Source organism: Chelmon rostratus, chromosome 15 (genome assembly GCF_017976325.1).
Source record: "Chelmon rostratus isolate fCheRos1 chromosome 15, fCheRos1.pri, whole genome shotgun sequence".
In the NCBI taxonomy this organism is placed as follows: domain Eukaryota; kingdom Metazoa; phylum Chordata; class Actinopteri; order Chaetodontiformes; family Chaetodontidae; genus Chelmon; species Chelmon rostratus.
This window is the reverse complement of record NC_055672.1, coordinates 10,569,184-10,584,068: the sequence shown is the minus strand read 5'-3', so window position 1 is coordinate 10,584,068 and position 14,885 is coordinate 10,569,184. Positions and strand designations below refer to the sequence as shown.

The window sequence follows — 14,885 nt, the reverse complement described above, 5'->3', positions numbered from 1 at the left end:
AGTGAGGATGCTAACTTCCGCCTGCAGCCTGTAGGGCCAATTGTAAGTTTCAGCATGGACACAAACTGACACGTGGAACTAAAGCTAAATAGCTTGCTAGTTACAGATGATTAAATCTGCTGGCAACAATTCTTCGTCTACTTCTGCCTGAAATCAAGGACAGTATTTATTACTATTACAAGTGGTAAATCCACACACTATACATACACTGCGTATGTATAGTGTCAGACCAGAAGGTTTAGCAACAGTAATAGAGAGGAGCAGGGTGTAATGAATGGTCAACTTTGACCAGCTAACATGGTTGCAGTAATTTGGCAGGACATTCATCAGCCTTTTAGTTTTCCCTGTGCTTTCTATGTTTCCCCTCCCATGCGTTTGCTTGAGTGTCTCTCTCCTCCTGTGTGTCTTTGTGTCTGTGCTGAGCTGGGCTTGGTCACCTGCTGCCTCTCCACCTGCACACCTGAGGCTCATCAAGCAGGCAACTGCGGCACATAAAACCGGCCCCTCGCTCCAGGCTTTGCCAGATCCTCTGTTAAACCATGTGACATCAAGTCTTAGCTTCTGCTCTAGTGCTTATTTCTGTGTGATAACTTTGCTACAGTGAGTTTTTTGATTGTGAACTTGACTCTCGTGTTTTTTCCCTCTCCACCTCAGACGGCCTCGAGCCATAACGCAACCGGATCCTCTGCCAACTCTCTCTCTGTCTCATTACTGCTGTGATCCTCAACCTGCCACTCTCCAACCCCCACCCTGCTCAGCATGCCTGAATTGGAATATCACATTCCTGTATTTCCACCTTGTTTTTCCTGTTTCTGTGTTTTTCTTTTGGGTTTCATACAGCACCCACCGTGACATTCATAAACTATGCAGCACTAACTCCCCACTTGTCAACACATGGATTGATGAGAGGTTATACCTACAAAAGTATAAAACCAAGTTTTGTAAGCTTTGGTATAAATTAACATGCTAACATGCTAATATTGGTATGCAACTTTAATGTGAGTTAATTACTATGGACCTAGTTTCTTGCAACATCTAACTGAACTGTTAGTTTACATTTATATGTCGGTTTGACATTTAGCAGTGATATCCATTTCCAGGGGCATATTATCTAAATCTAATCACATCATCGATCATAGTTAAGCACTGTGAGGCTTGGTTTTGGCCTGGTTTGATGTTGTTTTTGCCAATGAATTGTTGTGATCATCCCATCTCCCTAGTTTCCCACGCCTTTCGTTACTTGGAAGAGTCTTGGGAAAGACTCAAGTGCATTTTACGGCGGTTAAGTTATGTAATGCATTTGTTCTGTGCAGAGGAAAAAAATAATAATTTCACTCAAGAAAATGCAGAAAGACTTCCATGAATTCAAACTTGTGTTTGTCAGCACAGATTAATTTTAACTGAATTTTGCCAGATGCACTACGGGGCTACAGCAATGACTGTAAATTTTGGCATCAAAAATCAATCTCGCATTGAAAAAGGTTTGCGCAGTTGCAATGCAGGTGCTTGGAGCAACGTAAAAGGACAAAGAAAGACTTACAGAAAAAATGTCTCATATTTTATAGACCAAATAAAAGACAATGGTACAGCTATTGCTTTCACAAGTTGACCTGGACCTGACTTAAGCTAATGTTAGCTCTGATAATGTTAGCTGAAATTAGCTAATGTTAGCTATGATAGCTGACTCTAGCCAACATTAGCTCTAATAGCTGATTAGGCAAGGTTAGCACTTGTTCGAGCGGACCGCTGCAGTTTAAAGTTCACCTTTACCCAGCCCGGTTCTATTTGGACAAACAACGACACTGTGAAACAGACTTACCGTACTTGTGGTTTGGAGCTTCAGGTAAACTCATGTGCTGTATGCCAGGTGTGTGGTCATGTCAGAGGCTTTGGAGCGGACCTCAGGTCTACACGATTGACATTTTCCCATGAGTGTCAATGCTTGTTTAAGTGCTAATACAGCTTTTTCCAATTTTTAAATACCAAATGTTATTGTCATTTTATTGTCAGTGCCAAAATTTAAAGGCACTCTTCTAGCCCCATACACCCCACCAGTCTCGTTTGGCAATGGCACTGAGTCCCCCTGGATTTTGAGTGCTTTTGTGCCACAGTCAGATTGATGAGAAGGGAGGGGTAGGAGAGGAAATAGCATGGGCAGGGTTGCAAGTAGCAAGAGCTATCTCGCCTACATCTAACATTACAATTCCACAAATTGAAGATGATAATGGAGTTTGATGAATCACTTAAGAGTTGTTGGGGTTTTTTTCACTGTGGTGTTTGGACCTTAAAAGGAAAAGCATAGCTGTTAAGATAAAAATCTCTGTTGTATTCAAGTGTCCTGATAAGCCAGGGAACAATGAGCCAGAATGTACAAAACCAGGACCCTAACTCTGTCTAGAGCGCCCTCCTTGTATTTTAAGTGGATCTCTGAAGTGTTTGCATGTGAAGTGTTTGTCTTTCTACTTTTTTGTATCAGCTCAGTGTGAAGTTTGACTGCCGTGTGAAAATGGAGTGAGTTAAAAGAGATATTTGGAAACCAAACCACCAGGAGAGTGTGGCCCTATATATTCAATGTCATTGATTAACAAAAACAAATATTTCACAATAGAAAATGCTACACTTTGTAGCCTACTCATGAGGTATGGCATTTATACAAGGGCCAGAAAGTCACACCTCTTGCGTCTACTAGACAAGCTTAGTGACTCTCTTAAAGTGTCCATTTCTGCAGAGCCGGTGAAGTATGAATTAACAGAGGTTGGAAATCTGAACCACGATCAGTCTCAGGAGTATAGTAGTCTTATATCTGCTTCGAGTAGCGAGGATCCGGGAGCGGTGGGAGGGACTAAGATGCAAGGAAAAGATGCAAGTGAGGGAAACGTGGATGCAATTTAAGAGAAATGAGATGCACCCTGGATGTGACCCGCAGGCCGGCAGTTGACGATATGGGTGGGTCCAGATTGACTTGTCGTTTGGCCCAGATGAGGATTGAGGTCCGGGCATTGAGCGGCCCTGTTCGAAACCATATTGTCCCTTAAGGTTTTCCATCATACTTTGGCCAGTATGATCATGAAACCCTGCAGAAACCGTGTCGCTGAAGGTCTAACATCCAAGAAAATGACAAACAATGACACTATGAGCTAAATATTTGTGTCTGTTTATTTACAATATTTTTCAAGTGAAGAGATCTTGATAGCAAGGGCATTAAACACAACATGACGAGAATTCTCACATTGTGCAGGGGTCACTTTTTGTTTTGCCTGAGTTTAGTTAAAGCAAACAAATTCTGTTCCCATGACTTGTCTCTACTTCTACTGAACTGTCATCACCATATCAACATATCATAGCAGTTAAAACACCAGCCACGTTCGTGTAGACACGTCCGCATCAAGGTCAAAATACTGAGAAATAACTGAAATCTTGAGTTTGGAGATAATGCTGATGATAAAAATAAAAATCTCGAAGGTCATGTGATTTCACTGCAAAGAGACAGATGTATTGGCTATATAATGCTACTTCAAGTATAAAAGAGGGAAAAACGAAGGCGGGGGAGGGGGCAATACAGCACACCCAATGATATCACTTTGATATCACTTTCCTTTCTCCTTTAAGAGAGCGAGTCAGACAGGGCAGCAGCACAGAGCACTGGAACAGACTCCTGTGTCTGGATACTCCACATCTGGACTTATATCTGAAGCAGCAATGACTCCTCTGCCAACAAGGTATGCATGAACTTTATTTTTATTTAACTTTTGCTACAACTACAGTGAATGTAGTTGACTTGACAGCACTCTACACCGTTCAACATCTGTAACGTGTCGAGCTTCACGGCATTGTCTGTGATTGAGAGTGTGCAGACACTTTATGAGAATGTACTGAGCCTAATGGGGAGAAGAAAAGCTACCTCAAACAGAAAAGGGTCAAATCTAGGCATGACTTACACAAGGGTAGACACAAGCTGCTCACATAAAAGCCAGTATTTTATTGTTCCAGCAGTTCATGATCTCGCTCACCGCCCTTTCACTGTATCTGTCTCAACATGTTTAGTGCTACATTTTTTAGATAGATGGTAAGAGCAGTATCACTGGTATTCATCTGTTTGTCATACACAGAATCAAGAAAAAAGAACTCTTCATGCATTTAAACTGAAAGTATTTTAACACTGTGGTGGTTGTAAATGTAAAAGCAGCGTAAAAGGCAGCAGCAACATTATGGTTCATAGTCCGCGTCCCCGCGGCCAGCAGGACATCAAAGCGAATGTTATCTTTTAACACTCTGCCTGCTCATATTACTCAAGTGTTACTTACTTTAGTTCTCTCATCATTAAAGTGGTTGATTGAATTTTTTTTACCTTGTTCATTGCTTCCACAAGTGATTTTGTTGCATTCGCTGTTGATTTTCTTAACTGGACTTATCCAGTTATTAATTCCAGTCAGTCAAATTTTAATACCTATTCATGACTTTTCATGTTAGTGTCTCATGTCTGGTTTATTTGCCTGGTTTTCATTATTTTGTTAAGGGTTGTATCAGCTTGAAACACCAAAAAAATTAATAATAATAATAAAAATAATAGCAAATGTCTGACTTACAAATCGGCTCAAAGAAATTAGAAATTTTGAATGAGAGGATTTAATTTGCAAAAACGGATATATCCATTTTTCTCGGTTTTATGAATCTTTTTTGTAAAATCAGAGTTTTTTTCACAAAAACATAATTCCACATTGGGTTTGAGTGTATCCTAAAGCCAGTACATCCTTTAACTTAGAACCAGAACGTAAGTACTGAAAATTGCAATAAAAACAGCCCATTGATTGGCATTATATTTACCTATCCACAATTTGGAAGCCCCCAGCCAAACCAGACCAGAACCGTAGATCTCTCATTTGAGCTGCCACAGTGTTGTACCAGACAAAAAATTAAAAAAAATTTCATTCATTTTGAGCCTAAATTTTACTACCACAATCAGCTTCTCAGAGAAACTGCATTAAACTGGGAAAACTACTTTAAAATGTTCCAGAATTCAGTGTTCACAGTAGACCGTGTTTACTCAGTATTACTCAGAATTCAATGTTATTCCATGTTACGATCATGACAATATTTTAAAGAAAATGTTCAGACTTGTCTTTGTTTTAACGTTTTGTGTTGTTTGCCTACCTCTGTTTCTCCACAGCGTCCCCACTAACAACACAAACTGTTCTCATATAGTGACCAAGGAGTGGATCTTCTCTGTGGTGCCGATATACATCCTGCTCATCACTGTGTTGGGAATGGTGCTTAATGTGTTTGTCCTGGTGGTTTTCTGGTTTCATAAGAAGCCCTGCACTGTGGCTGAGATCTACTTGAGTAACCTGGCTGCTGCTGACCTTATCCTAGTGACTTGTTTGCCGTTCTGGGCCATCAACGTAAGCAATGATTACAACTGGCCTTTCGGTACACCCCTGTGCAAAGTCGTCAACCTGGGTATCAGCATGAATGCCTACAGTAGCATCTACTTCCTCATTCTGGTTAGCCTAGATCGCTATGTGGCACTGGTGCATACGATGTCCTATGGCAGAATGCGTAGGCCAAAATATGCCAAACTGGGCTGCCTCATGGTGTGGGCATTGGGCATTCTCCTGAGTGTCCCCGTGCTCATCTACAGGCAAGTGACAGCAAAATGTAATACTAATATATGCCATCTTAACCATCCAAATACCCGTGTACGCCTGCTGTCTGAGGTGCTGATGACTATGTTCATCTTCATCATCCCCATTTCCATTATTTCCTACTGCGCTGTCAAGATTATTTGGGCTCTGAAAAACCGGCTAAAGGAGGGATCAAACAGGCAAGAAATGGAGCACAAGGCCACTTCTCTGGTGCTGGCGGTCCTCCTTGCCTTCCTGATCTGCTGGGTGCCATTCCACCTGGTTAGGATGGTAGAAATGCTCATAACGGCTAAACTCCTGAAAGTCGACGAAACGATCCTAGACATCTTCTTCCAGATCTTCACCTACTTTGCCTTCTTCAACAGCGTTCTCAACCCCATCCTCTACGTCATTATAGGACAGACCTTCCGCAAAAAAGTCAAGGAGCTCTTCTTGCAGTCGAGCAGTGGAGTGACTTTCAGCCTCATCTCCAGGCGCTCAGACAGGTCCACCACTAAATCCACAGCTGTCTCATGATGATCTGCAGGATGATAATTTTGTAGTCTGAATATGAGTTTTATTTGGCGTTTCAACCAGATTTAGCAAAAAGGTGAATTCCAGACAATATTACTATGTCTACTTGATTAGAAGCATGATATATCCTTTGATGGCTACCCATTAGATCCTGCTCAGTATGATTGTAGTGTGACAGCTTGCTGTGGGTGGAACATAACCCAGGGTTTTAGCTAAGAGGAGGGAGGGTGGTGCTCACGAGGCTAATGATGCTATGGCACTGGTGTATGCTGTCACACTACACCTCTTACTGTACTGGGGTCTGTTCCAGGTCTTCTCAATGCATTCTGTGATGAACAAGTGTTGGTTGAGAAGACGTGGGCTCACATTTTCAAATTAGAGGTGGGGTTTTAGTGTATGTAGCTTGCCTTCTCTGGGCAACACCTCAGAAGGGAAGCTGGGGAGAAGGGGGACAAAACACGATCACAGGTGATCATACGCTGCCACATATCAACGCTTGTTGTGTCTTCTAACATCAACAGGCCGCAATAAACCAAGAGTGTGGTAATTTTTAGCACAAGAGATTCCATGTGACATCCTGTTGGCTTTTCATTCCAGTTCTGGAGCAGCTTTACAGGATATCAGACTCAAATTACTTTATCTGCCATTCTAACACAATAATAACAATGCTACATAATTAAGTAAACCCAGATTGTTTTCTATTGCAGGAGTAATGGGCTCAAGCTAATCTAATGGCAATGTACAAAAGAGATGGACGCAGACTTTGTGTCTCTACGTAACCACAAGGCTTTACAGTTGTCACAGTAATATGACACCTTAATGGCAAGATGTTTATGTCTGTGTGCATGACATGATGTGTCTGTTTCTCTGTACTTTTACATGGTGTTACTCAGACTGTCTTGTGATATTTTAATGCTAAATACCCCAGAACAAACCCAATCCCTCTGTGCATCTTTTCTTTGCATCCAAAACCAAATGTCAACATGCTGTCTACACACACACATTTCCATGCTTGTACAATTTGTTGCTTCGCAGTTTATTTACTGGAATCAGGAATCAGGGGTTCTCCTGTCCCTCTCTTCCCATGTCAATTATTTGTACTGTCTTTTGTGCCATTGTGTCCTCTGGGACGGTTGTAACCGAACAGGATTTTGTTGCACTTGGAAACTTGTGTAATGACAATAAATGATTCCTGATTCCTGATTCCTGATTACTGTTACTGTCGGAGCAGTATCATGCTGGTGCCTCTTCTGACAGTGTGAACACAGCCTCACTGAGCCTCTGCCTATCAACTGTGAACGTTTAGCGTAATCTATTTAATGTAGCACCTGAAGTGGCAGAAATACAAAAGTCTAAGTAATTGTTGCTGACCTTTTTAGGTCACATATGCAAAGTTTTGACAAAGATTTCCATGATCCTTCTAACTCAGTACACTAGTTTTGAAATTCAAACGTCCATCATTAAAGGCCTCTCATTTCTTTTTTTCCCCCTCTGTTTATTCAGCAACATGACACAAATTTTTAAGTGTAATATCATTACATCTTTATTTTTGTAGATTTCTTTTCTCAGTGATGATAGCATTGTTGTCTCCAAGGTAATTGCTGAAATGTGGGAACGCAGTGCCATCCCTACAACAGCGGCCAAATAGGCAGGTCCAGATAGTTGCAAATAATCCCTTGTTGCACAGGAAAACTGCTTGCGCGATTTGAGGAGTCCCCCTGCATACAGCTCCAGAGGGCGCTGCTGAGAAATTGCCGACAAGTTTAAAACCGCTGCAAGGGTGGAGTTAGAAAAATGTGACCTCCTCATCTCTGATTGAGGCTAGAGGCTCGAGGCTACATCAGCAACTGCTAGCATAACCCACCCAAATCCCAGATTGAACCGTTGGTGGTTACAATGCATTGTGGGTAATGTAGGCACCAGGTTTTGACAAGAAAGAATTTCAAAAAGATATCTGCGGTTGTGGTGCATTCATTTGCGTCAGTGTAGATTATAATTAAATTGTCCACCCTTTTATAATTTGATCGGATTCTTAGTGTCAGCTACATTCACACTCTCCTAAAAATAACTTTATATATACTATTTATATCTCTGTTTTTTAATCTTAATTTTTAATTATAGCTCCGTCTCATGACTTTATTTGGACAAAAAAGTCAGTCCCCAGGCTGCTCAGTGTCAACATTTTCATGTTGTAAAGTAAATAGCTCACCACATCACTATTCCAAGTGATGCAGCTTGGCAGGCTGTCTGTAGCTGGCTTGTCTCAGGAGCACAGTGCTTTGCTATATTTCAAACACAACTGAACTAATAGTCCTCCACTGAACCACACTGACAGATGACAAAATATGCAAATGCATGCTGTTCCTGGGAAGCCCAGTGTATATAGTTTGAACAGAAGGAACATTCAAATCCTTTCTCCATTTGAGTACTCAATATGCAGAAAAATGGCCCCCATGACTGATGTACTGTATTATTATATTTAATTTGATTTACTGTACCTGTCACAAATGTAGTGGAGCAACAAATACAGGTAGTAAAGTAGCAAAAGTAGTTCCTCTAAACTGAACTTAAGTGTAGGACTTGAATAAATTTTAGTAGATGCTTTCTATGATTGCTGGTTTCATCCTAGTGACAGGCAGTGTGTGCTGTTTGAGTGCCCCTAAGCAAGGCACCAAACTGTTACATGCTCTGAATGCTCCTGGTTTGATATTTGGGCTGATCCTGTGCTGAATGTCCGCTGGTCCTGTGCTGAATGTCCGCTGGATGCCATTTTCATTTTTAGCACTGCCAAACATGTTTTGCCTGGAACTATTTGCATTGCGGCGCTTATCTCAGTTGACACACAGCACAGAGCTTCTCATTTCCACTCACATTCGAGGTTCGCTCATTGCCACGTTAGGATGGCTGCAGCTCTTCTCAACCACATAAACACATCTACCCTCTGCACCATGGAGTCCAGCGTGGGAAGGCACATGTATCCAGCCCTCTATTCTCTTTTTTTTATTGTGGGTTGTCCGGCTAACTGCCTGTCTCTGTATGTAGCCTGGATGCTGATGAGGAATGGGAGCAACACGGCGGTCTACCTCATCAACCTGTCCATCTCTGACCTGCTCTACACAGTCTCTCTGCCCGTGTGGATTGAGCTGCCCCTGCCCAGGCCTCTGGGCAGCCTCTGCAGTTTAGTGGCTGTGGTCATGAACAACAGCTTTTACGTGGGCTCGGGCCTCCTTTGCTGCATATCCGTTGATCGCTACCTAGCAGTGGTCTATCCTCTCCACTTCCACTGGGTCCGAGAGGTGCGGACTGCAGCAGTTGTGAGTATCGCTGTTTGGACTGTAGAGATTGCCATCCACATTATCTTGCTTGACCACACGGGGGCACTGCAAGCATTCTCCTCAAGATTCTTGTGCAAGGAGCCCATACTGATGACAAAGGAAGATGCCAACCTCGCCCTCATACGATTCACCCTGGGTTTCTTGGTCCCTATCCTGATCATGGCCTTTTGTTTTCAGCAGATCATGCGATCACTCCGACAGAGCACCTCCATCCTGGCAAAGGAGCGCAGAAAAGTGGGACTGCTGTTGTTTTTCCTTCTCACAACCTACATAGTGGCCTTTGTGCCCTACCAGACTGTCATGCTGCTCAGGGCCATACTGGAGCCCAGGGGCTGCGTCTGGGCCACGAGGCTCAGAGATCCGTACCTGGTCACAGTTGCCACGACCACAATAAACAGTACACTGGATCCAATAATATATTGTTTAATAAGTGAGAGCGCTCGTAAAGAGATCGGGAAAGCTTTAGAGAAAGGTAGGGGAGTTTTTTTGAGGAGGAAATGGAGGGAGAGCTCTACTGGAATTCAGGCAGTTTCATAATCACTTAATTATCTATTTGTTTTATTTTTTGCCCATGCTTACAAATCAAATGGAAAAAAACTACTATTTCGGACCATATTTGCATATTTGTAAATTATGAGGTAATACCAGAGGTGGAAAGTAAGTAAGTAAGGTGTAATTTCCACTGGATATAGGGTGTGTCCCATCATTTTTCACACTTACCTTGTTGACACAGTCAAACCTTGTGTTTTGAAATCCTTTTTGCCCTGGATTCTGGCTCTCAGGCTACATGCAGACTGCTAACCCTATTCATGCATGTATTTATTTATGTGCCTTTACGTTTATACAGTACGTATTTGCTTTCATCGACCTCTTAAACTTATTTACTACCATATTGTCACTGATTGTCACATTTTTTGTACAGCAATAGCTATTTATGTTATTGTTACCTCGTTTATCTTGCTTTCATTGTCCTGTGAAGCAGTCTCTAACATCTGTTTTGAAAAGTGCTGTATAACTCAGTTTGTTTTGAGGTTTTTTGTTGAAAGTTGATGGGGATGAATACAGCCTGAAACAAATACCTGCAGACTGTACTTCGGGCTAAAGAAAAAGAATGAAGAAATGCCAAACTTCATTAAAATTTTCTGTTTAAAAAAAAATGTCTTCCAAGTTAATATTTACTTTAAAGAAACACAAGAATTGAACATCAGTCAATCATAAAGCACACAGCTCTTTAAAGTAAAGATGTATATACATATAGTTTATTTTTATTAACTATTCCACATTTTCTTTCTTGTGCCCCCACCCCATCCGACCCACTTCTGACACCTACATGCTTGTGGTAAAGTTTTATTGTTTTATTGGACAAATCATCTCCTTTGTTAGTGTAATGTACAGTGGTTGAATGTGGCGTAAACAAGTTTACATCCACATGTATTTCTTCATTGATTGTTTTTTATTATTTCAGTTGAAAAGAAGAAATCAAAAATCTCAATTCAAAAATAGCCCCCTCTGGTGCATTATTGGATTAACAGATAGTATGTACAGGGTTATTGGTCAGTGTTCATTCGCAGAAAAAGAAAAAAGACAAAAGAAGAGTAACAACACTAAGAGCAAATTTAGTACTAAACAGATTAACTGTGGAAGATCCCCATTTTATTTATCTAACTTTGCTGAAGCCTCATATTAACTTTTCACAAAAATGTGTACCTATCCATCAATCACAGCCATAATAACATGCTGTGGAAACAGTCAAGCAGATGTAATCCTTTATGAGACAATTATCAGCATCACCTCTACCTGAGTTCGTGGGGATATTGACAGACCAAACATAAAGACCAGCAGTCTCACATAGACGTAGTACCTAAATTAAATCCGCCGTGTGGACCACGAACACCGGTAGTTTGTTCTCTCATGCCCTGTCGCCCAATAAATGGCGCACAGTCGTCAGGGACAACAAGGAGGCAGCTGCTGACTCTTCCTGCTTCTTTAGGCCGACTGATTAAGCAGTGGAAGAGAGCTGAATGAATCGCCTCTGCACCTGCGTTAATGTTTTCATTTTAATTATAATTAATTTTATGGACAGAATTTGGAGCAGAATTACAACGAAATAAAATGTAAGTAGGCCTTCATATGAGTTGAATTGAGTTAATGCTTTTCACTTTAAAGTGCTTGCTGAGTTTATGTTTAGTGGTTGACAGGTGAAGACTTTTTGTTGTACTGTATTTGCCAGCAGAATTTGTTGGAAATTACTTTCTTGTTGGTGTATTCAAAAAAAAAAAGTGAATAAATTTAGGTAGATTCTCCGAGTTGCTGGCAGTAGAATGTAATGTCATTTTGGCAGATTAAGGCAGATTAAGTGTTCACAGTTGCACACAGATTTTCCAAATTCACTGAAATGAAAAGATGCCTTAAAGGTAGAATCAAATCTGTGAATCAAAAGACCTGTGAAAAAGTTCAACAGTAAATTAAGGCAATCCGTGATTAGTTTGCTAAGACGAGCAAAACTCCTCGGTTAAAAGGGTCACTTTAGGTTAGTATCAGGTTAATATGTCACTTCAGTAAAGTTAAGGGACTCACAATTTTTTCGAAAAATGTCAAAATCAAAGGAGGAAACGCTGAGATATCCGGACTTTGAGTCTTTGAGCACTTAATTCTGCAATTCCCACAATGCAGCTGACTAGCATCTTTTGATAGATTCTTTCTGACTGTTAAATGCTTGTGTCTTTCGAGCTCCACAAACCCATCTTGTTACACAGGTTTTCTGTTAAAAGTGAATCATTTTGATGATGATGATGATGATGCAGGCTTAATGTCCAGACTTCTCCCACGTGAAAAATATTATACTTAAGTTATACTGTGCTGACTTGTCAGTACATTGGGTGGGGTCATGTTCCCTCTAGTGGGCGATTTGGGTTAGTACACCTTTAATTGTACCTACTTCCTGTTTCCTGCAAATGACCTTTCTTTGTTTAATCTGCCATGATGACAGCAGTCTGAAATGTGTTCGCCAGAAATTTGGTTGTACTACCCTACAAGTGGAACCAACTGTAAGTTCATGTTCAAAATTGTTGCAATACATGTTTAAGGTTACAATAATGTCGAATGTAATGTTAAAAACGGTATATTTAAGCTACAAAAAGATCGCGATTAAAAGGTGTGAATTGGCAGTCGTTAACAATGGCACTTAGCTAACTGCTTAGTCATTTGGTTAGCCCAGTTGTATTGTGTGCAATGGAGCATGTGGGAAAGCTAATTAGCTCTGCATTTGGCTATGCTTAACGGTTTACTTAGCTAAGAAGCTGTTGTCTGTAAATTAAATATGTGTTAGTGTAATTTCGTAATGCCGACCTGGTTTTACGTGCCTTAAACTTTGTAACCTGTAAATATACTTACTTTGAGTTTGCAACCTGTGAAGAAAATCCTACTTATCTTAGTTGAAACCTGTAATGAAAATACTTACCTTAGTTTGAAGCTATTAGAGAAATTACCTACTTCTATAAGTGCCTGTAAGAGAGAACATGTTATATCTAGACTTTGTATCTTATTTTCTTATGTAACATTGTGCATTTTGTATATTTAATTGTGTTTCAGTTTTACAAATTATCAAAGAGACAAGACAACATTTCAGTAAACCAGTCAACCTGGAATCAGCTTCTTGGTCTTTATTGTACGCTATCTGTCTACAATACCCCGCTGTGTTATCAGGACAGAATAGTAAAAAGTTGGCCACGCAGCGGGAATAGGCAGCTGAAATCCGGTGAACAGCACTCAGAAGCAAGCCAAGATGAGCCACACTGGTGAGCAGGACCGTCCGTCTCAGTTGGAGACAAGATCTAATGCCTCAACTTCTCACAAGTCTTCCAGAGCATCAAACCAGTCATCTACCAGCATTGCTGCAGCAAGAGCCAGAGCTAAGGCTGAAGCAGCTAAAATCAAAGTATCCTATGCAGGGAAGGAGGCAGTCATGATGCAACAGAGGGCTTCAGTAGAGGCTGCAGTAATGGCACAAGAGGCTGCCGTAATGGAACAAACGGCTGCCGTAATGGAGCAAAAGGCTGCCATGATTAAAGAAAGGGCTTCGATAGACGCCAATCTTCACGTGCTACAACAAGAAAAAGAAGCAACTGCATTAGCAAGAGAGGCGGCTGTTTTGGAAGAAGCTGCAGCAGCAGAGCTCGATCAAAGACACAGTGACACTCTTGGTGAGCTACAGAATCTAGCACTGGATGATCCAGTGAGACGCACACAACGCTATGTGGAAACTCAGCCATTCGATGCACATGCGCCACAGTTGCAACCAGGCCCAACTCCACAGCAACAAATTGCTCATCAAGTACATGTGAATTATCACCCTCCTAGCAAAAGAGAAGATGATTCCCTATACGAGTCTTTTGTTGAGAAAAATGAGCATAGATCCCCAAGAGGTGGACATAATGTTCCTCATTCTGCCCCAAAGCCATTTTTACCAAAGCAAGAACATTCTCCTGTTTCCCCCGACATAAAAAGGAAAGAGACAGCAGCTAACCCTCCAGCATCTCATCCCAACCAGGGAAACAAATTCTCAACTCCTTCAACAGAAACCCATGTCTTGGCCCAGTATCTCATAAGAAAGGAGATGGTGAGCTCAGGGCTCCTTACCTTTGACGACTGCCCAGAAAACTACTGGGCGTGGAAGGCCTCCTTCCTAGCAGCCACAAAGGAGCTTAACCTTTCGGAGCAAGAAGAGCTCAACCTACTGATCAAATGGTTGGGGCCCAAGTCGTCAGCTCAGGCCATGAGGATAAGGTCTGTGCATGTAAACAATCCCAGACTTGGTGTGTGGACGGTATGGGAGCGCTTGGAGGAAACTTATGGAAGCCCAGAGGTGATTGAAAGTGCCCTAATGAAAAGATTAGATGCCTTCCCAGTCATCTCTAACAAAGACACACACAAGCTCAGAGAGTTAGGAGACTTGCTAAAGGAGTTGCAAGCTGCAAAGTCAGAGGGATTCTTGCCAGGACTCATGTATCTTGATACAGCTCGAGGGGTGATTCCAATTGTGGAGAAGCTTCCATTCTCACTTCGTGAGCGCTGGATGACTCAGGGATCAAAGTACAAGTAGGTTTATCATGTGCCTTTCCCACCATTCAGTTACTTTGTGGAATTTGTATGTTCCCAAGCTAAAACTCGCAATGACCCCAGTTTTGCATTCAATCATTCCTCTACTCCCAGTCAGTCAAAAGGTGAGAAAGACCTAAAACAAATCTACAAGTCTACTGTAACAGTGAAGAAAACTGATGTCACGGCCGCAGGTGGTGCATCTCAGGACAGCACATCTGTAAAGAAAACGGAACCGGACAAAGAATGTCCCATCCATAACAAACCCCATCCTCTCACAAAATGCCGTGGGTTCCGA

The 14,885-nt window shown here is 41.6% G+C and overlaps 1 protein-coding gene across 2 annotated transcripts; it reads left to right on the top strand.

Moving 5' to 3' along the window:
* The first annotated feature begins 3,607 nt into the window (after positions 1 to 3,607).
* LOC121618958 (B2 bradykinin receptor-like) lies at positions 3,608 to 10,564 on the top strand. 2 transcript variants are annotated; one of them, XM_041954609.1, is made up of 2 exons: positions 3,608 to 3,719; positions 5,168 to 9,182. In XM_041954609.1, the coding sequence occupies exons 1-2, from the start codon at positions 3,700 to 3,702 to the stop codon at positions 6,156 to 6,158; spliced, it is 1,011 nt and encodes a 336-aa protein (XP_041810543.1). In that variant the 5' UTR covers positions 3,608 to 3,699; the 3' UTR covers positions 6,159 to 9,182. The 2 variants fall into 2 exon arrangements, with proteins under 2 accessions (XP_041810543.1, XP_041810544.1); XM_041954610.1 differs by lacking the exon at positions 5,168 to 9,182 and adding an exon at positions 9,198 to 10,564 and having other exon boundaries at positions 3,623 to 3,719.
* The last annotated feature ends 4,321 nt before the right edge of the window (positions 10,565 to 14,885 follow it).

What these genes read in the sequence shown, in the direction of transcription:
- LOC121618958 (XM_041954609.1), top strand. Translation starts at nt 3,700, where the DNA reads ATGACTCCTCTGCCAACAAG. An exon ending in ATGACTCCTCTGCCAACAAG is followed by an intron (nt 3,720 to 5,167) that starts GTATGCATGAAC and finishes GTTTCTCCACAG; the next exon opens with CGTCCCCACTAACAACACAA.